General features: G+C 36.6%; 1 protein-coding gene across 1 annotated transcript; it reads right to left on the bottom strand.

Annotated features, from left to right (window-relative positions):
- On the bottom strand, window positions 1-14977 carry LOC124160661 (alpha-N-acetylglucosaminidase). Its single transcript, XM_046536582.1, has 17 exons — window positions 14575-14977; window positions 10568-10743; window positions 9493-9711; window positions 9210-9377; window positions 9011-9076; window positions 8843-8906; window positions 8303-8448; window positions 7110-7194; window positions 6859-7008; window positions 6558-6700; window positions 5062-5134; window positions 4858-4944; window positions 2847-3040; window positions 2425-2545; window positions 1825-1918; window positions 588-758; window positions 1-505 (listed from the first exon to the last, which is right to left on the bottom strand). Exons 1-17 carry the CDS (start codon window positions 14875-14877, stop codon window positions 363-365), a joined length of 2403 nt encoding a protein of 800 aa, XP_046392538.1. The 5' UTR covers window positions 14878-14977; the 3' UTR covers window positions 1-362.
- Window positions 14978-22196: the final 7219 nt, after the last annotated feature.

Below are 22196 nucleotides of genomic sequence, written 5' to 3'. Positions count from 1 at the left end.
TATTTTACAAAAGTTTATTCTGTTCATGACTGTACAGCAGATTTACAATTTGCATTCTACAGCAGTGATGTGTGGTTGGTTGCAATTGATTTTATTGAGAGAAGATATGTCAGTGGATTTCTTCAATGAAGTTTTCACATCCTTAAGCTGAGGGGGTTCCCCTTGAACCCAATTTTTAAGTCCTTTTTAGTCCTCTTTCAGATCAAATTCAAAGTGTGTGTGTATCGTAACATGAAAAACCCTGCACCAAGTTATTGTACTTCAACCCTTCTGTTTCTTGGAACAGAATTCTCTTTAACCCATGTATAATAGGTACTAGGTAAATCTTGATTCATTAATTAGATGACTTTTAAAATCATGTGTTATAATTCTTGAAGTTTATTGAGTTTAAATTGCTGTTTTTGATAAAAATGTCGCTTCAATTTCCTCATATACTGGTGAAACCTTTTTTTGTAAATTGGCTGCCATTTTTTATGAATTTCAATTGCTATTTCAAGTGCATCACCTAGTACAGGAGAGATGTACATAATTTGTATTTAGATGCTAATGAAGATTTTTTATAAAATATTTGCTGGAAAGTAACATACCTTGAGGATCCACAGGAAACTCATTGTTATCCAGTGTAAATTTTTGCTCCACATCGAAAAAGACTTGTTCATTGAATTTTGCTTGATCGAAATATGAGCCTGTAGTCAAACTTTCATTCAGCTTCTGAATGAATAACATCCATCTTGGTTTGAAGTAATGTGATACAATACCTAGTGTATTTGAGAAATTTTCATCATTTAAAAACGTGCATCGAAATATATTTTCGGGCATAGTCATGATTGGGAGAGGAAAGTAGATGTTCCACAGGATGAAATGGTGTTGATACTTTTCTTTCCATATTTGATCAACTAGGCTATACATACCATTTTTCTGAACTGATGGCGGCTGACCTTGAGCGTGCTCGAAACCCACCCACTCTTCTAGCCAATCACAGAAGAACGACCGGAGAAAGTGTGGAAGAACCCGCAGTATCTCTCCAACCTCCGTGCAGTGTACAACGCTCTCCAGCTAGCAGTGTAGCCAAGCCAAATCTTATGAGATCGTACAGCGCTCGTTCTGCCGCCCCCGAAAGTACCGTTATTCCCAAGGCTGGCAACGCGGGTTGGCCGGATGGAGGGGAGCGGAGGGGAAATGGGAAGGGGATGGAGGGGAACGGAGAGGTGGAAGGGGCAGTGTTTCTCATTGGCTAGTTTCTATTTTCCACCCAGCCGCCGTCAGTTCGGAAAAATGGTATCGGGGTCGGCAACATTTTGAGAAGCAGGCCAGCGGAATTCCAACTGTAAGTACTTAAATTTAACTACCAGAAGTGTACTTATGAAAGATACGCTTCATCCTCTCTCCTTCATACATTCATGGTTTTTATCCTGTTTGCAATATTTTTTGTGTCTCAAAAATTAAATGTGTAATATAATTATTATTTTTTGCACATGGAACTGGAAGGCCGCAATTTGAAATTGAAGAGCTGCATTTTAACATCGAAAGAGATTCATATGCCTTGTGAGCAATAGGTTGCTGGCCCCTGAACTAGGCAAAATAATGATTGAGGGCGAGTGCTCTTACATCTTTTGTGAAGGAAGGAGGTGGGGGGAAAATGATTACCAACTATGGCCATACATTATGTGGAGTGCAGTACAAATCAAAATGTGTCCATTCAAATTGACCTATTCTCCATTTTATTTTATCATGGTGACTCAAAATCTATCTCAAAATATTTATAAATAGATTTCCTTTTCAAAAAATTGTAATGTAAAAATTTATTAGGACAAATAGGATTACCAGACCACTGCTTTCCAGCGTAATCCAATATTTCTCCATTTGGACCCCACAAAGTTATTTGATTTCGGGCATTCTGTTCAAGTAAGTGCCTCTCCTGAAAAACATCAAATTAGATCAACAAAACTGAATAACAATTAGGAATTTAATGGTAGCACTCTAACACCATTATATGTGCAACAGTGTTATTACATGCGTACATATATTTACCTGGTGGCTTTATAATCATTACAAAAAATAATCATTTTTATGAAAATAAATTGCCTGGGATCAATCCCCTGACCATTTAAACTTTTCTCGGGTTTCCACGTGGGTAAGATATTCGAAGAGCGCCCATGGAAATCTTTCCCGCTATCTCACTGTGTGGAAACCCGATAACAATTAAAAATTCTCTTCGCCGGGAAAGTTTAAAATCATACAACACCATAATAGCATTAAAGGCAAATTGCTTTTGTCACTAATATTTGTTTATATTTTTAGTTGCATATCACATTCTTTTTGTGATTTAATCTCATGATGAGCACTCAGCTGATTCCTACATTGTTCAATTTGCTTTATGATTTCAGGAGTACATTCTAATATTACATATGTTATTAGAATTACCTGTAGAGACGTGGCAGCAGATTTTGCACTCTCAAGCCATTTCCCCACCAAAAAGTTTTCTCCAGATGCAAGAATCAACTCCATGTCTCCCAGCAAATTCAAGAGTTGTGAGGCATTGTCCCTAAAGTAGATATAAATTATTATTTATATGATTAATATGCGTATTAATTTTAAATTTACAATGAGTGTTAAGTCTTATCCAAGATTTAATTTAATACTATAATGCTAATATATTGTACTAAGGAGAAGATTCGTTACATGATAGTTTTATAGAGTCTCCTGTCAAAGGACATTTTGTGTGTGCTGTTCAATTTTATTAAAATGGATAAATGGCAACCAAATTATTTCTGTATAGATCCAGTTACTAAACAATTGAGGAAATGGACATGAAAGAATAATTGTGATCACGAGTTTTTACTTACATGAACTCTACGGAGTTATTTGTTTTGAAGGATTTCACCATCAAGGTATAATGATACAATGCAAACAATCCTGAAGCTTCTCTTGTCACATCAATCAAGTCATGTTTAAACAGTTGGTTTTCTTTGGAAACATTTTGAGCCATATTCACTAACTTGTTCCAAGCTTGAATTAATTGATTAGCATTGTACCATATCTAAATTAGGAGAAAATTATTGACATCACTTGAGTTTCTCATAATTACAGCTTATGCTCGTTAAAAATAATCACCCAGATCATACCTAGTTAAAACTGGACGTGGCACTGTAGTGCAAAGAAACACTATGCATTTAAGAAAATGTTATTCTAATTCCCCAAAGCATAGCTCAAGAGAACTCCTTGACTTTGACCAGTTGATGACTAATGACTCGAGGGTTATATCAAACAGTGTATGTGCTCCTTGTGTACATGTTCCTGAAGGGAGTAATGAAAGCTCAGCTTCAAATGCATATGTAACTCGCTCAGGGAGAGCTGTACACCTTCCCCAAAGGTATGGTTCTTAAAGGGGGAGATGTTATAGATTGGTAACTGTAAGGTTGGTACCCCTGACCTGAAGGCGGTCAGATTGTGGGGTGAAAACCAGTGTAATGATCTTGTGAGTTCCTTAGTTAATAAATGGAGTTTAGTACAGTAGTAAATTATGTATTACTTGTGTGTATACTTACAAAGTATTAAGTATTACAAGAAGATAAAACACAGAGGGTAGTGTACTTAATTTATGCATTGAGAAGTGAGCACATCATGTAGTCAATTTTCCACCTATGGTAGCTGTTTAGCTGTAGACTGCCAGTAATTTTCTACTGTTGACAGTAATTTTATCATTGCCATCTTGCTTATGGCATGTAAAACCAAATGTGAGCTTACTCACATGATGCTTTTTCTGCTCTTGATCCATGGTTGGCAAAAGTGAAAAATGCTATCGAGTTGTGATGATAAAAATAAACTTTATTAGGAAATTTTGTTCCTTGGGGTTAATAGAATGAAAGTTAAGAGAAAATTTATTATTTCCATGCCAAAAATCTCAACCCTCTATCTTTGGTAGAACTGATTCAAATAACCACAAACAACTCTGTCCTGAATTTTAACTGGGTTAGTGACAAGGATTGGAAAGCTTTGATTGGTAATGAGAGCCACTTTTGAGTGGATTTCTCTGCAAATTTGGGAAGTTCAATAACAATAGACGTGCCAAGTAAGGCTGAAGTGTTGAAATACATGTCAAGAAATGCATTCAATAGACAATAGCTAAGATGGCATTGGCTACATGTTCTATTAAATCTCATTAGTATATTTTTTGAACCTTGTGAGTATTAAATAACCAGCGGAGAGCATAGCTCATGGATGCAATAATGTTGTAGACATCAATGCCAATCAAAATTTTGCTGCTGTGTGTGAAAACTCAACCTTTTTAAGGCAGCTGCTGTATATTATTGTGATGGAACAATTTGTCATGTAAAATGGCATTTGGTATATCCACTGCTAATGTTTATGGATACATACTTCTAATATCAGATTATAGAAAAAAATAGAGTGGCACCTTTGGACTTACTTGCATTATCCATAATTGCCAAGCAAAGCATGAAAATGTTTGCTTGAAGATTTAAAAAAATTCTTTCCATTTGAAATTTATTGATCAAGTGTTGTCAAATAAACTTAAATAGAGTCACTACATCTCAAACAATGATAAGTTTGTTTCAATGATACATTTCTCCTTGTTTACTTTCTTTGAATGCCAATGACTATCCTCATTGGGGTGTAAAATATTGTATTCTTTATGACCTCTATATTAATTTGAAAAATTGAATAAATTTGAAACAAAAATTTGAATCAGGCAATAAATCAGTTTCCAAATATTTATAGTGACTCTTGTAATCTTAACTTGCTCACAAATTATGTATCAATGTTAATAAATTCATGTGTATCAAAATAGGTGAATTTATTTTGATGCAAAAAGAAATTTGAAAGACAGTTACTCACTGTTGGCCTACTTTTCAGGTTTGGCCTCATGATGTAGAAGTATCTCCCATGCAAAGCAGTGGCACCAGTGTAGTTGTAAGTACTCACCTATAAAGGGTGTAGAACTTTTTTCCGTTAAAAGATTTTCATTCATACCTAATTAGGCTTCCCATTATTTGGTCAAAACTTCAATTTTGAATTATTTGCATTTCAATGGTGGTTTACCTTTAAAAGCTGCCATGCTGCAATTGCTCTTTCATCTGATATTCCGTATCGACGGATTGAATAATCTGTAAACCTACAAAGGTCACAAATTAAGGACATCAGAACTGTGCCCAGTATATATTAAAGAGATATTTTATTCTTTTGTGGCCTGCCATTAAAATTGAACTTATGTAGTCAATAGTCTGGCAATCCAAATTTGGATCATATGAATGGAGGTGAAATTTACATTAATTGCCATGGGGAAAAAGTTCTATGGAAAAGGAATTGAACCGTGAACCTTTGGCATCTTGGTGGGTCACTGTGCCGATTGAAGAGGATAATGGATAACTTATTTACTACCAAAATATGTGCTTGGGAAATTTTATATCTGCAGTAATGCCTTCCCCTCCCATTGCTCATTTCGTAATGGTATCAAAAGTTTACACCTCTTTTATGGGTCCTTTCCACTGTGAAGAACAATGAAAAAAATTATTTATGTGTTACAATTAGACAATGCTACAGTATGTAAGTGATGCAAGGCATTTTATATTTCTGGCTATTTATCATTTCATTCATAACATTTAATATATTATGGCTTGTGTGTGGGCATACATATGCTGAGATTGGAATGTTACTGATCACATATGGAGAAAACTTGCTAACTTTTCATCAGAAGCCTGTAATTCACAAAGGCTTCATGGGCATACTCAGGGGCAGGAGGGGGTACCCCCCTAGAAGCAAAAATTGCAAAAGTCTTTAAGGAAAATCAGGACTGGATTGAAAGGAAAGTTTTCAATAAATTTTCTTTAAACCCACGAAAAATAGTATTATGTAGTACATATGAGTGGGTTGGGTGCCAAGGGGTACAAGTGATTTCTCTCTTCTATACAGAGTACAGAAATTAGGTATAGAAATCAAACGATATCAATTGTATACTTAGTAGTGCATTTGATTTTCCACTCAATGTCAGCACAGAACAGAGACTCACTCATTTACCTTCGCAATCAGGTTTTTGTGTATATATTCTAACAATTAACTTTACCTAACTCTGTTGAGAAAAAAATCACTTGTACCCCTTGGCTTCCAAACCATTCATATAAGACATAACAAAAATGATTTTTTTTAATTATACAAACTAATAAAGCGCTGTGATAGTTTTCTTAAAATGTTGGTTTCATTCACCTTTTCCATGCTTAAATGTTACAACTTGAACAATCATGGCTTGCCCTCTCCCACCCAGTTTTGATACTGGGTACCTACGCCATTGATGTTATGTATTAATTCTGGCTCACCACTGTGATATAGGAATGCCTCAAGCCAAACTTACCTGGTAATAGGCTAAAATCAATTATCCTGGCAATGGTAGCATGCCATAACTAACCTTACAAATGATTTCTAAGATACATAGAATCATCTGCATTTGTTAGCATGTAGGTTAGATAGTGTAGTATGAATTAAGGGAGTCATCTCTTCAGATGGATTGAAGTTGCTTCTTATTAATGTCAGTCAGAACTTACCATTGGGTTAGGTCCACTGGTTCTGTATTCCAACCGGTTTCCATCATAAAGTCGTACATAACATAGTTTTGACCTATTCCTTCAGGGGTGAGCCCAATCCCCATCATTGTGCTATTCTCTCTTGTGCGGCTCTCATAAACAAGCTTAAATTGAAAGAAAACACGTTTATCAGTTCATTTTCTTGTCTGCAATAAAAATAGCAACTTAAACATTGTTTTTTATGTGTAATTTCTTAAATTTCAAATTACTGAAAATTTACATTAATATTTATTTGAGTTCTCTTGTTAATAGGATAAAATACCTGGTTTACTCTATCAATGGCACCATATAACCCAAGTGTTCCACCATAGTTGTGCAGCATGTTCCATATGTACGGCTGGCCAAAATAGCTGTCAAGGTTAGTGTACTGCTCTTTCAACTCAGATTGCAAATCCAGCACAAGAATACGGCCCTGAAAAATATGTCAACACTTGCTAAAGTCAGCATTTGCTGATATTAAGTTATGTTAGTTTTGATGAGGTAAGTATGCTAAATTTCAAGGCATTTACTCACAATGGGTACAGCGGTTAAGAAAGTCTTTGCGACTTCTTTTGTCCAAAAATTTTTATCATTGACGAACATCCAGTTTTGAAGGACCCTTTGAAAATGTAATAATTTGTGAATTATGCTGGTCTTCTTTAGATGGATCAATAGCAAAGCATTTTATAGTTTAAATTAAGTGTTCATATCATTCTTTTATTATTTATTTGTTTGGATTCATTCACAATTACACATTAATGGAATGTAGAATTTTTTCCTCTTTATTTAATATCTGCTCGGAGGTGGGAAGTTTTGCTTTTCCTCACTTCTCACTTGGAGAATTGCTTGTAGGCATGTTGATTTACTATCCCCTTATATATTGAGTAAAGTTGCACTGATGTGAGGTTCTTAGGAAATGCTTGTTAGGTGAAATCTAAATTTCTCCAAGCTGTCTTTCTTAATGATATGCCAGAGGTGGACTAATAGATAAGGGAGGAAAGGGGGTCAGCAAGGGCCGTTAGCATCTTACCATTCCCCAAAATAATGATAATGTTTCCTAAATAATTGTAAAATTGATGGTTTATGAAGTGAATTTTTAATGAAAGTATTTATTTCACCAGCTTAACGAGCAATGTTTACAAAAATTTAATAATTATCTAAAAGCCAATTGTCTATGCATATCAGGCCTCAGTTGCATTATTGCTGAGAGTCATTGGAAACCACCAAGGCACTGTAGAAAGTGATGAACCACTCCTACCCCCCCAAACCCCAAAATCGATAACCAAAATCCACCCATGAGATATGTTCACTGATTATTTAATCTCAGTAAGGTTTTGGATGAAAGAACTATGTCTTCAAGAGATTACTTCACTATGTTTGAGTAGTTTATTTTGTGATCTTATTGCCTTCTATTTCTCTCTCTCCAGTGATTATAAACCTGACTTGTGCTATTGATTTGGTGACCTAATGACCAAGAAAAAGGCTATGCTCAAGTAGGTGACTCTTTCACGCTGTCTAAGCATAGTGATAGGTGCAAATGTGTAAGCAATAAATTCATGATAGCAGTATCATGGATAATTAAAAACTTAATAATAGTACATAGTTTCAAGGAAAACACAATCTAAGTGGCTGTTTGAAGTAATATGACTTATTCATAGGTAAAGGTTTATGGACGAGAATATATGTTGCCATGCATCGTATGAAATGTCAATTTTTGGAGTTCTTACCATATAGCATCCTTATCAACTTCTGACATTGAGGTGAAAATTGACCTGCTGATTGCTGAAATATAATCAGTGTTGTTGGAACTAGGTCTCATTTCATTGAATGGATCTGCGCTGTACATGTGATCTGTTCCAAATTCTTTCATTATCTGTTTTTAGAAAACAAAATGTATGAATGAGAGGAAAATGAAATTGGGTATAGATATACATATTTATATTTATGTGACTACTCTTTTTTTTACCCTTCGAGTAAAGGTGAAATTATAATCAATGATGTTAAAATTTACATTTGGCTTTTAGAATACGGGACTGATCTCCATTTATGTTTTATCAAGGACAATGTAGAAAAAAATAATTGTAAAATTAATTGGATTTGATTGCATTTTTAAAATTTAGTTCATTTTTCATAGCATGACAAATTTGCATTTTTCACCTAATGCATTCCTTATTGCACATTTTCACTAAGGTTTAGAGGTTTCATCGAATGGAGAGTATGATATTTATTGACCATATTTTTCATCCATAGTAGATCTTGATATTTACCTCTGTGATGAACATTTTTCCTGTCTCTTGAAATAATTCGCTCGTTGGATCCAGCAACAAGGGACTGGATAGGAATGGATTTTTCCCAAAGCCAATTAAGATTATTAAATAACGTTTACATGAATTTTGCAAAGTTTGGGCATATAATGAGGTCAAAAGGAAACTCACCAGCAGTATTGGTCGGGAAAAAAATTCCAAATGCTCATCTTAGTGAAATTTGCATCTGGATACAACCTATGAAAATGATGAAAACTCAAATCATCTCATTGAAATCAATGAGACCTTACCCAATGATGTTATGCATAAATTGTAGATTTAATTTAAGTATGAAATAGATAAGTTTAAGCTATATTTATTGTCACAATACCTTTGAAATGCTCTTGGAACATGGCCAGCAAAAGCAGGGAGGACAGGAATCATTCCAAGAGAACGCATTCTATTCAGTATTTTATGCTGTAGTTCTAGCTTGTCAGTGTACCATTGTGAATCAATGGATATTGGTCCTCCCCATCCTCGTATGTTGCCCATACGACCCCTGAGATTTAAGATAGTATTTGGTCATTATTTGATAATTTCGTTTGAATATTGTGGTCTAACTTGCAGGATATTTGTTTCGTATGCTCGTATATAAATTTTCAGTTTTCACCAACCAAGCTAAGAATGGTGGGCCTGCAATGTGTTCTTCAATTTCCTCCGATGTCATCCCCAGCTCTAGATAAATTTTAATCCATATGACTTCTTGAGCTGTGGGTGCTAGTGGAAGTGTTATTCCGTTCATTGCCATCCAATCTATCTGCTTTTCCCACTCAAACCAATCCCACCACACCCAACTATAACTTGCAGTACACACATTACCAAAGTAGCGAAACCTGAAATAGATTCAATGCACAAAAAGATTTTAGTGCATGCGTATGGTTAGTTATACTAACATATAAGAGGCTATGGCATTAATTTTTTATGGGTTACATAAATTCCTGAGGAGGCATCTTCACAGGTAAGGTGACTTCAAGCCCCAAAAATTTGGAGACTTTTGTTGGGGAGGGCATCAGGTATACTTCCTCTTCCTCTTGGGACTTCAAATATTAACTGTGGAAAATTTTAGAGGATTTGTGGAGGAATTAGAGAAAAACTCATTTTTATGTTTGAATGGCAGCCTATATTTATCATAAAATGAGGCTACATTGTCAAATAGTGGTCTCCGTGTTTCCCTGTGGGAAAGAATATTATGAGTTTGTTTTGCTGAGGGTATTTAGAAAATGAAGAAATAAAACATTATCTTGGGTAGGACTTAACTCCAATGTTTGTGATGATATTACAGATTCAAAACTAGACTTTTCTCTCTGGTAAAAATATTAGGGTTAAAACTACTCAGTTGGCGATGGCAATTCTTGTATATTTTTCTCATGGCAATTCCTGTATATTTCACCGCCGTTCACGCGGCAGGGTTAGAAATATTACATGTGATAGGTAGAGTCAAGCCTGTAATGGTGTTACAAAGGGATTTGATAATCGCCTTCGCATTTTCGCGCACTTGAAAATTTTCACTTTTCATTTAATCATGAAAAATAGGTATCGTCATTTAAAAATCTCAAACTGTGAAGTATGTACTCCAGGAGTAATAATCTTTCGATTTAGGCAATAAAAAACAATAGGAAACTACCCTATTGTTATTGAAGGTTTAGTTAGTGTTCAGAATTGTCATGCATCACTGCATCTTAGTCTTACCTGTCACTTGCTTTGAGTGCTATTGAAGCTGGTGGGAGTAATTCTGGAAGGTTCAGTTGATTGCCATCCCATGATATATGACATTTGCAAAATTTCTTCAGATAGTAGTGGAAACCATATGATGCTGCAACTCCGCTGGATGCGGTAATATTGACAGTTCCATCACTGCTTACCACCTTTTGATGCATAATTAGCATTATCTTTTAATTTGTTACAATAAATTACTACAAGACTTAAGTTATCTTGAACTCGCTCTTCAAAATGGCCATTCATTAGTGCTCAAATAAAACACAGGAAATTGTCATTCACAACTAATTTTTATTTGAAACCTGATTTATGATAACAATCCATTTCTTCCCAAAGATGTTTCATGGTGTGAATATGCTTGTGCACTGTCAATGGTATTGTCACAAAATTACTTTGGGGGCCTGGGGAGTTTGCAGTCTGAAAGAACTATTTATATCCTCACTTCAAATGACAGTTATGAGTAAATATGTATGATAAAATGAATAATATTATTACACATAATGGGCTAAAACTTGATTTTAATGACAGATTTAGTAATATATTGATGTTTTCCGTAACCATACTTCCTTTAAAACATTTGCTAGAATTACCCCCAATCATCAGTTCTGTACTTCTTTTAGGGATGGCTACTATAGGTATGAGATGGATAGTAAGGGAGGATAGGGCATTTTGATAAATTTTATGCTAGAGGTAAATTTTTTAAACTTTGAGTAAAAAGGGGTTGAAAATGTATTTTATGGGTACCAATACAGGAACATAATTACTTTGGGATTAAGGTGAGATGAGATCTGCTTGCTGCTGCTTTACATGCTAATTGTGAGTATTTTACTTTGATGAAGAGTGAGCGCTTTAGTCCAAGCATAACAAAAATATAATCATGCTAGAATTAAACCCCTTATCTAGAGAGTTAATATGATACAATCGTATTATATTTGTAGGAAATTTCTTATCACCTCATAAAAATCATATCATTACTGCCGGCCTCAGTGGCACCAGGGTAACATCCCCGCCTGCCAGCTTAAAGGTCAAGGGTTTGAGTCCCACCCGGGTGGATATACTTCCCAGGGTGGATTTATTCCAGGACATGAATGCCCACGGAGCAAAAGAATATTGAAGATGTATTTGTATTATTTTACACAATTTTAAAATCAAAATACATATCATAAGATGAATAAACTCATGACTTTTTCAAGATTTTAAAATAATGTTTTAGGTATTGCGCTTTTAAAATCCAGTACCATGTGATCTCATTTTGTTGATACAGTAGACCCTCGCTAATACGAACAACTTTATTACGAAGTTCTCGTTACTAGGAAGCAAATCGTTGGTCCCGACGAAAAGGCCTATCCAAGCTGTAGGAAAAGGAACGTTTTTACGAAATTACGAACCTCAGTCCCGGTCCCGGCGGTTACAAAATGAACTTTATTACTAAGTCCCACGCATAAGCAATGGCATTTAGGTGGATATTCACTACGCTAAGTTTTAATAACCGCGCCACGTTTAAGTTCTCCTCGTGTACTGTGACCAAGAGCGTCAATTATGGTTATTTATTCACCATAAACGCAACGTCATATAATAAGCTTCATTCCTGGGGAATCATGGTGATCGACTCATTACAGCTCGTAAATTTGATGCACAGTTAGTCCTCTTCCTACGCACATTCGATTTACGAACTTTCACAGATACCAGCATGCAAAAATTTCGAATTTGGTGCCTTTTGATTTAGCCATTACTACGCGTAGCGGCGTAGAGGAACTCGTATTCTAGGCATAATCTGAACAAGGCATCATTGAATCCGGTGTGAAGTTAGGAGCTGTTCAGCGTTTCGCACGTTCTTCCTTGCCGCGGAGAGTATTTTTTTCGGCTCCGGCTGCGTTGCACGCCCAGCTAGATCAATTCGCCTCAATCGTTAGTTAGAGCACAATTTTTATGCGGTGTTGCATTCTGCAGGATGACCTTACTCCTCGATGCCTTGCGTACAGTCCGGCCGGCGAGAGTTTCCCGATGGCGGCACAACAGGAGATGCGGATAATCCTGCGCCAGCACGGTTTACAGCCAATCGCTGTCTCCCAAACGCACCTCACACCATCGCAAACACCACTCATACAACGTTGTCAAAGCAGCGACGTAAGCCTGATCCACCAAAACATGCCCTTTCTTCAAATCACCAAAACAAGTGATTCTTCCGCTTGGTCCTTCAAGCTCTTCGTCCCTTTCGGCTCCTTTCTTCACGGAGCTCTTTGTAGACGTTACCCTTTCTTACCTGGCAACGCTGCCCTGACCTAGACCATTCTGCCTGTCATAGGACAACTCTCGGCGGCCGGACCGTAGGTTTATGAAGTTAGGAACAAGGTCTTGGAACGCATCTAGTTCGCGTATCGAACTTACTGTATTCGGAAAGATATCAACCCTCGATTACGTCATGCCGCATTCGTCTGTTGAGAAATTGAAACGAATTTTCCTGTTTGTATATATTTATGCGTAATTTAACCGCGTCTATCGTATACGTTTTTTTTTCGAAGATTCCTAAAAGAAACGTTCATACGAACTTCGTTATTACGAACCTCCGGTTTTTCGGTCCGTGAACGTCGTAATAACGAGGGTCTACTGTAATACATAAGGATACGTAGTAGTATACGGATGCATACGAGTATAAGGATACGTAGGACGTAATGGCTTTTTTTAATTCCTAGAAAAATAAATTGTTAATATTATTTTATAATTATGACAAAGTTATTTTTCGTACATTTGAAAATAATTTTGAAATGTTTAGATAAATATTTTGAAATCATTTAACATAATTTTGAAATAATAAAATAATGATTTTGAAATCATTTTGAACCCTCGTATAAATTTTCATACATAATAACATACAGTCATACCAAAATGATAAAATAAGCCAGTATAAATTTCTCATACCTTTAGAGTAAATGTGAGATGACTGATACCTGTAGCTGCATACATAAAACAACCCCTTGAATCGGGATTGGATTCCCAGTGAATTACATTTTGCATATTTTTAATATACTGGGACTAGCGATGTCATTCAGACAAAGGGTATGTAATTTTAACATTAGGTACTTTTTGAATGAATTAATTGTGGTTAGTTTAAACTTAATCTCCAAAATGGATTTCGTCTTATCCAATCATTTCGTCATATGTTCGTTAGAAAAAGAATGTTTTTAACGTTTATTTTTATGCCAAAAATCGTTATTTTTCTTTGGAAAATATTGTTTTACGTCAATTTTAATTGAAAAAACATGCAAGTCGATATTATGTTTTCCCGCAGAAAATGAAAATGGTTTATTTCGAAAATTTGTACTGTGTGTTATGCATTACGTATGATTTTGGCGACATTTCCGCCAAAGGTGAATCCCTTTTTCAAAAGTTAATTTAAAATTCCGTTTTCAGGACTTGAAATGCAATTTTCCATAAGATTTCTAGGAAGTTAAAATAATGAATTTACAGATATATTTTAATATTCCGGAATGAAGGCATTTCACTGAAAAATGTACACAGAATGATCGAAGAATGCAACCAAGCTACACCTGAAAACGCACTCGATATGTGCTTTATATAAATATATCCGCGGATTTAGGGGGGGCACGAGCACGCCCCAGAGCCTTGAAACATAGATGATATCTTTAATACAAATACTAAAAACTTTTTATTTTAATATAAGAGGTATTAATATTTACTTATTACTAACTTTTATAATTAAATGAACAGTATATTTGGTAGAGTAATTGTTGTACGTAGTTTTTAATCCCAAATATGAGAAGACCGTTTCCAGTCAGAACCTATTACCCCCCCAAAAAACAAATCCTAAACCCCCCTTGATATTATACATCCATGTATGTGTTTGTTGAGGAAGTGAATTTTAAGAAAGGACTACGTAGCTCTAAATTCGCTTGTAATAAATGCGATATTATTATGATTATAATAAAAAATTAAATTCGTGATAAAAATTGATAACATACCGTAACGTTGTCCTTCTCCTGACCATTAACAGGCGGGACAATGAATACACGGAAATCTGCAGCTCTAGCAGGGATGAGCCTCTTAATTAAGTCAGTCACGGCTTCTTGTTGATGTTCGGCTGAGGTAGAGGGCTTTATCCGCTTCAATGCCGACTGATAGTCTGCTTCTTGAGTACTTCCAATATCGATGATGTCTGTGGAATCATGCGAGAGTGCCACATGTCGGAGGTCACCGTCAGCGTTACATGTTGAAAATCTTAGCAGAAATATTAACGCTATAGCGGTAGACGCTTGCGGTGCCATTGTATTTCCACGGATGAATATCTACTATAACATGAGCCGCAGCCAGAGACGACTGTCACGCAGAGAGTTAACGGCGGAGGAGTGAGTCAGGAGCGGAGATCTCCTTATCTCAATTGTAAACCCGAAGTTGGCCTTGAAGATGAAAGCGGGCCGTCGAGAATTTATCAATGGAGGCGATAAAATCCAATGTTGGCTCCGAGGGGATTATCCTCTCCTGCGTTTGCACTTCAGCGTGTGTCGCGGCCTTCAGCCAGACTCATCCCGGTGCAGTCGTTGAACAACATACTATTCTTTTTCTTTATGTTTAATAATTTATTTACGTGAGCTTCAGTTCAGTAAACTGAATAATTAGCGACACTTTTCGTTTAGGTATCTAGTCAATGTTATTGGTAGGAGAGCGACTTTAGCGCTAGCTACCCAAGCTACAAACCATACGGTGTGAATGTTGTGTCCCTCAAAACATATCCATATGGTCCGTAAGGTGGTGTTTTCTTGAACTGCTCTTAAACCTGAGATTTGAACTCTGGACCACAACTCTTCTTATTACGTTTTCAAGTTTAGATTAACTTTTTGCTTGTTAGTCTCTACACTCTGATAAAATTTTTATGTAACACTCAAATGTATTTATTTTTTCCGAGTGTTTTTTTTGTCGCGTAATATTATCAAATCCGTTGGGTTAAATTTACGATATATGTTTACTCCGAGAGGATGGAGTTTATATGGGACAATCAGCGATTGCGTTCAACGATTGCTGTCCATCTGATTAAAACTAGCGATAAAAAATTATCTTGTCAACTTTGATTGAATTATTTTCTTGTATCTTGACGTAAAGTAGACTAGACAACGAGGAACGCTATTTATGTTTTCTGAAAGAAACCTATAATTCCAAAAAAATGTATTATTCATGGAATTCGTTGAATTAATAAATTATTAATGTGAATGAGCGGATTAATCGGTGGTGGAATTAAAATAATGAAATAAAAAAGTAAATTTTTACTGCCTTTACGGGCATGAAATCGATAAAGTAATGAGGGTTCAATTTTTTTAAAAGAGGAATGACATGAGTAATTTTCACATGATTAAAATAGTGGTGTTTCGATTTTTCCTTTTCGTTGTTCTGCGTACTCCAGGTAGGTAGCTGTGTCCTGGTATGCTGTGTTAAGGTCCTCAATTTCACTCATGATTATTGTTAAAAAAAACTCGTTTGAATTTTTAAGTTACAGTGAGTGTTATATTTTCATATTAACGGAAATGTACTTCAGGTTCTTGCCAGAAATAGTGCGTCGATTCGTTTATTTCGTGGAAGCAGATAAACGTTTCACAGTAGGCTGAAATCGAAAAAAAAACTCGCGCAAATATTCTTAAATAGCTTGTGCATCATTTGCCGTCTTAGTCTTTCCTGTGCCTCCACGTTGGCAATAGTTGTATAAATAGGCCACAGTTGAACCAATTTATCGAAAAACGAACATCCTCAATTTTTTTCTGAAAATTGCCCACTTGATTTTTGTGCAGTGGTTTCATGATTTGCTTTATTTACAAAACCAGCCGCCGCCGGCAGAGAGCAAGGTGACGCGACAAGCATGTGGATGTTATACGGCCAGATTTTTTTCCACCTTGATAATCGATGCAATCGAGAGGAAAAAAAGTCACCATCAAGTAAAACGTAAAAAAATTGATACGAATGACTCTTATTATGTAATCGCAACCAGAATAATAACGTTCATTTCTAGAGAATCAATTCCCTCGCCGCGCTCGTGTTTGTTTTTCGCTAAATTTGTTCACATTTGACCTCATATTTATTGTTAACATATAGGGGATCAGGAAAGAATAAATCGGTAAAATGGTGCACAAGTTATTAGAGAATATTTGTGCGAAGTAACAACTTCCTAGCCCAAATAAAATAGTTTTGGAGGTTTCGCCTAGCTTTACTCGATTTCAGCCCACCGTAGAGTCCCGCTTATTATTCATCCTATGTTATATGCTGCTTTCAATTTTCCCGTGAAGTGAAAGGTTGCCTATTTTACGGATTCTACTAATATCAAATGGCCGCCACAATAATTGCAATGGGAAAAATTCCCTTGGACTGGGAAAAATCCTAGAAAAAGGGATTTTTTTCCTTGAAAATTATTGTGAATTTCACCGCCGTTAAGGTGACAGAATAAGAATGCATTATACCAAAGGGCATATTCCCTGCATTTAATCATTAACAACTTGCAATCCTTATCACCGCTTGTTTGATGGATTATGTAACTCAGAAAGTACTCTCCGTGTGAAACATTGACTTTCGTGTTTTTATTACATTATAAGGCCTGTTTACACGGTACATTAGCTCGTACAAGTTAATGTCTAAATGCATGAACGCGAGAATGAACGCAAAAATACACCACGTAACTACTCACCTTGTGGAAATGCGTGAACAGAAAATATAACCTATTATAATTTGATTCATGCATTCCGTTCCGATACATGTTCCGTTGAGGTACACAAAAATCGTTCAAACAGTCAGACATTAATTCGTACGTGTATATATAATGTAAACAGGCCTTTATAATGTTGTAAAAGTTTGAGTCGTTGACATCTCTCGGTTAGAAATACGTTGTCGTATAGGTATATCACTCTGACTCCGAGAATCCTCCTTATTTACACATGCGAGGCCATTGCTCAAAGAGTACATATCTCTGCCACAGTATTTGTGTTACATTTCTCATTCGATCTATTTAATTTGTCATTCTATTCCCCAGGGACTGACTAGGGTGAATAAGGGCCCTCGTCTAGGGCTCATAATGGGGCCCTCCCCCGAAAAATTTGAGGAAATTGCATGCCCGGAAATGGATTTTGACGCTATTCTGGCTCTTAAAAACTAGATAAAAGATAATGAAATTAAAAATTTCGTCAGGAAAAAAATACGGCAAAAAGTAAGAATTTCACAGCTTATTAAAGTTAATGATACAAATCTAAAAAAAACCTTTGAAGTTAGCTTTTCGAATAACCCGTTCAAAAAAGAATCAGGATCTCGTTATTCCTCTGACTCCTATGTTTTATAAATTTTTATGTGCACTTTTCATTCTGAGAATGTTGTAAATAAAGCAGATTTATGAAAACTTATTATTTTATAATTACAAAAAAACTTTAGCTCAAGTAATTCGAATCTTTCTTTATTACACCTTTCGTTTACGTTTCACGATAGACGCGAGCGTTATGGGGGCTCCATTAGCTCAGGGCCCTCGGCGATTGCAGACCAGCCGACCCCGTTACAAATACGTTGCCGTGTAGGTATTTCGCTCTGACTCCGGAAATCGTACTTATTTACTCATGCGAGGCCATTGCTCAAAGAGTACGTCTCTACCGTTGTATATCTGTTACATTTATCATTATATCTATTGAATTTTTCATTCCATTCCACGAGTCTAAGTTGTTTCGCACGCTGCCTGTTCTATTCTTTACCTGTGTCCGTATCCTGTCAATAGCCCCATTTCCTTTCGCGTAGCTTAGTGGTCTTTCAAGTGTTAATCGACTTTCTATGCGAGTTGTTTTGTAAGGTTGGACGATTGAATTCACGTTTGTATCACCGAGTGACTTGGCTTCTCTAATATAAATTATATTATTAAAAAAATTTCGATGCTATTACTTTCTTTGGCATTTGGAAGTTATGTAACCGAGATAATCCTGGAATACTCCAGGGATCACTTCTGTACATCATAAATAGAAATTGAAAATTCTGTGGATTTACCTAAACATTGCCATTGGAAATTCGCATTGGGTTTTGCTGCCATCAAAGAGAGGCATTGGTATTTCCAGGTTTTTCGGATAACTTTGACTGAAATATAAATTGCAATTATAAGTTTAAATGAAACCTCAATGGTTTATTGCAGAAAAAAGAGCTGCAAGATTCTAAAAGGGCTGTAGATAAATTCTGGTCATTCAAATTGAGGCTTTAGCGAATGGTAGTTGTGTTTGGCCAAGTAACAAGCAGTTATTTACTGGGTGATGAGACTGTCAATAGCGAACTGAAGTGAACCCTTCGTCGACTTTAGTAGTTTGAAAAGTCGTTCAATTTGTGAAACATTTGTGCGTTCGTTTTTTGCTGCAAAGTTTGTCAAAAATTGCTTTCCTTTGCCCTGAGAGTTCGATTAGCAGCAAGGCCGTAGCCAGGGGGCAGAGCCGGCCTTAGGGCGGGGCGACAGGGGCGACCGCCCCGGGCCCCGCGCTTTGGGGGGCCCCGCGTTCGTGAAAAAAAAATAAAATATACGATAGTTTTGAAAACGCAATTTCAACTATTACTGTATTGTTAAGTCCGTGATAGACAAAAAATAAAATTATGAAAAATGAACACATACTTAGCCAGAGAGTGGTAGGGATTCAAAATGCTCGAGTTTGTAGATGGGGTATAGAGTTTAATATTTTAAGTGAAGGGCCCCGCACTGAAGGTTCGCCCTTAGCCCCGCACCTGCTAGGGCCGACACTGCCAGGGGGGATCAAGGGGGATTGATCCCCCCCCGAAATGATAAAAAAATTAGATAGATATTATCTACTTAATGCTCGCTCGGTGCTCACACGACAATCTCATAAAGTATCGCAGAGACATCTAGTTGTGAGTGGTGATAGTGCGTAGTATCACTGCTCACTACTGATTGTAAATGTCACTATTTAGCACGTACTACGCCAACTACGCAAGCAACGAAACTTCGGGGTCACGGCCTACGCAGTCACAAACTTCGGGGTGTTGGAATTGAATTAAGGAGTAGTCGATAGACTTAGAGATTTTTCTCGATGTTTCGTGGTGCCGGGTCTACGAAATATATAAGCGCGCTGTCAAGCACGGAGTGGCAGTTCCGTCTTGTAGTGATCCAATGCAGGGGCGCAGCCAGGAGTTAAGGCTAGGGGGGTTTTAGGAGCAACTAATACTTAGGGGGTGTGTAGGGTGTTGCATACCCGCCAGGGTAAGCGGGAGAGCCGGAGGCCCTCCGACGGAAAAAATTAAGATAAACGGTTCAAAATGGTGATTTTTACGGCCTTATGAAGGATATTTTATTAATAATCACACTATTCTATTAGCAATATTAATCCAATTAAGTAAAATAGATTTAACTTAAAAATTTCTGTGAGCTCTGGGGGGGGGGGGTTTATCCCCAGAAACCCCTCCCCCTCGCTGCGCCACTGATCCAATGCAACTTAAGTCAATAATTATCTGAGCGAAGTTGTAGGTGCAGTGTGTGTAGTCATTGTGCAGTGTGTGAATTAGTAGAGGTGAGTGACTTACGATTTTTGTAAGGGTCCGTACTACGTGAAACTTGCGAAGTGTAGTATATCAATTTATCAATATCAACCCGTTAAATATATGAATCGGTAGGTATTTAATTTTGCATTGTATTTTTAGAGCTTTGTATTAAATAAAACAAGCTGTTTCGGAGACAAAAAAAAGTTTGACAAAAGGATCACAAATCTTTATTGGTACATTTGAAGTTACGTAGATATTTGTAATTGGATTTTTTAACAATCGAGCGGGCGCGCCTGATATTTTTTCACGGCCGTGCGCGTGGCGTATTTTGCCCACGATACATGCATTTATAAGATAACTCTCGATTTTTGTTAAAATTTATCTTTATTTGTTGAAAATAGTTCAAGCTTGTAGCTTCAAGCATTTGTAGGTGATACAGATGTAAAGGTATTGGTGTACGGCCGGTCGCGTGGCGTAATTTATACGCCACGGGTGTCGGGTTCCTCTTGCCGGTCAATGATCCCGAGCCAGAAACAAATTATGGAAACTTTCATGCTATCTTACGGATGAGGAGCAGATGCGTAGACTCTAATTTGATAAAGCACATGGAAAAAATGACGTTAAACACTACCTACCTAAGTGAAATAGTACAGAAAAAAATTGTGCCAGCATTGAATTCTGCGAACTTTTTTTCAGCCCTTATTGACGAAACTACTGATGTTTCACGACAAGAACAGATGTCAATTTATGTGCCGAGCCGAAAGATGATGGATTTATCCTGCTTGAATATTTTTTTAACTTTTGCCTAGTTGAGAATACAACAGGAAAATATTTAGCTAATGCAATATTATCTGAATTGAAATCTTTAGGAGTAGATGTGAGTATTTGATCGGGCAAGGATATGATGGAGCTTCTTCGATGAAAGGAAGTTTTAAAGGGGTACAGGCAGTAATTCGTGAGTCACATCCAGAGGCCTTATACGTTCATTGTAGCTCATATTCACTGAATTTAGCTCTGAGTCACTCTTGCCTGGTTCAAAATGCTATTGGAATCATGAAATCGATTGGAAATTTAATCATTCCCTCGGCAAAACTAACTAAGTGCCAAAAACAGAATACCGAAAAAAATTGCCCGAAACGCAATGGAAAAGCCTTACGGCAATGAGCAAGACCCGATGGGTTGTCAAGATTTAAAAAGAAATCTATAAAGCAATTGTTGATACACTGGACGACTTAAGCACTGACATGGACTCTGAAACATCTTCAAAGGCTGATTCTTTTCTAAGATCAGTCATTTCAAGTGATTTTGTTGTGAGCTTATGTTGCTTAGGAATGTTGTTCCATTACACACTGCCACTATGCAAACTACTTCAATATCCCTTATGCGATTTGGCAGCAGCTTTACAACATGCCGATTTAATTATTATGACTATTGAAGATGTTCATCAAAATGTTGATAAAAATTTGCTGAACTTTTCAAGAACGAGGAGAACTTGCTCAGAACTGTTAATGAGGAAATTACAATTCCACGAATAACAGCCTGCAAAGAGCATAGGGCGAACTAAAACACAAAATACCCTGAGACTTATTTTTGAATTACTATAATGATTCCACTTTTGGATGGTTTCATTGATCAGCTTACGTCGAGATTTCAAAATCACAAAGACACATTATCATCTCTCAATATTTTAATGCCATCTGTGTGTTGCAAAGAATAGAATAACCGCCGTAACTTTGAGCTCTATAAAAATACTTGGAGTGGGACTTTGTAAACGTTGAATCAGACATGTGGCGGATGAAAGGGCAGAAAGAGTCTGAAATGGATCGCCCGGCCCCGACATGTGTTATTAAAGCTCTCGGAGAATGCAATGAGTGGTTATACCCAAATATTCACAAACTTCTAAAGATCTTGGCAACACTGCCTGTTTCCACATGTACTCCTGAAAGGACTTTCTCTTCTCTAAAACACCTCAAAACTTATTTAAGGTGGTTTGGCTTTGATGTCAATCCACCGAAGAATTGACATTGACACCGAGGAGTAAATTAATTTGTTCGCTGCAAAAAAAGCTAGAAGGCTAAATTTAATTTTTAATAATATGTTT

Source organism: Ischnura elegans, chromosome 6, assembly GCF_921293095.1.
Source record: "Ischnura elegans chromosome 6, ioIscEleg1.1, whole genome shotgun sequence".
Classification (NCBI taxonomy): Eukaryota; Metazoa; Arthropoda; class Insecta; order Odonata; family Coenagrionidae; genus Ischnura; species Ischnura elegans.
Note: the sequence above shows the minus strand (reverse complement) of the source record. Positions and strands in the feature narration are given on the sequence as shown.

What these genes read in the sequence shown, in the direction of transcription:
- LOC124160661 (XM_046536582.1), bottom strand. Translation starts at nt 14,877, where the DNA reads ATGGCACCGCAAGCGTCTACCGCTATAGCGTTAATATTTCTGCTAAGA. An exon ending in TTTCCCGACCAATACTGCTG is followed by an intron (nt 8,907 to 9,010) that starts GTGAGTTTCCTT and finishes ATTCCTATCCAG; the next exon opens with TCCCTTGTTGCTGGATCCAA. An exon ending in AATAACTCCGTAGAGTTCAT is followed by an intron (nt 2,546 to 2,846) that starts GTAAGTAAAAAC and finishes TATCTACTTTAG; the next exon opens with GGACAATGCCTCACAACTCT.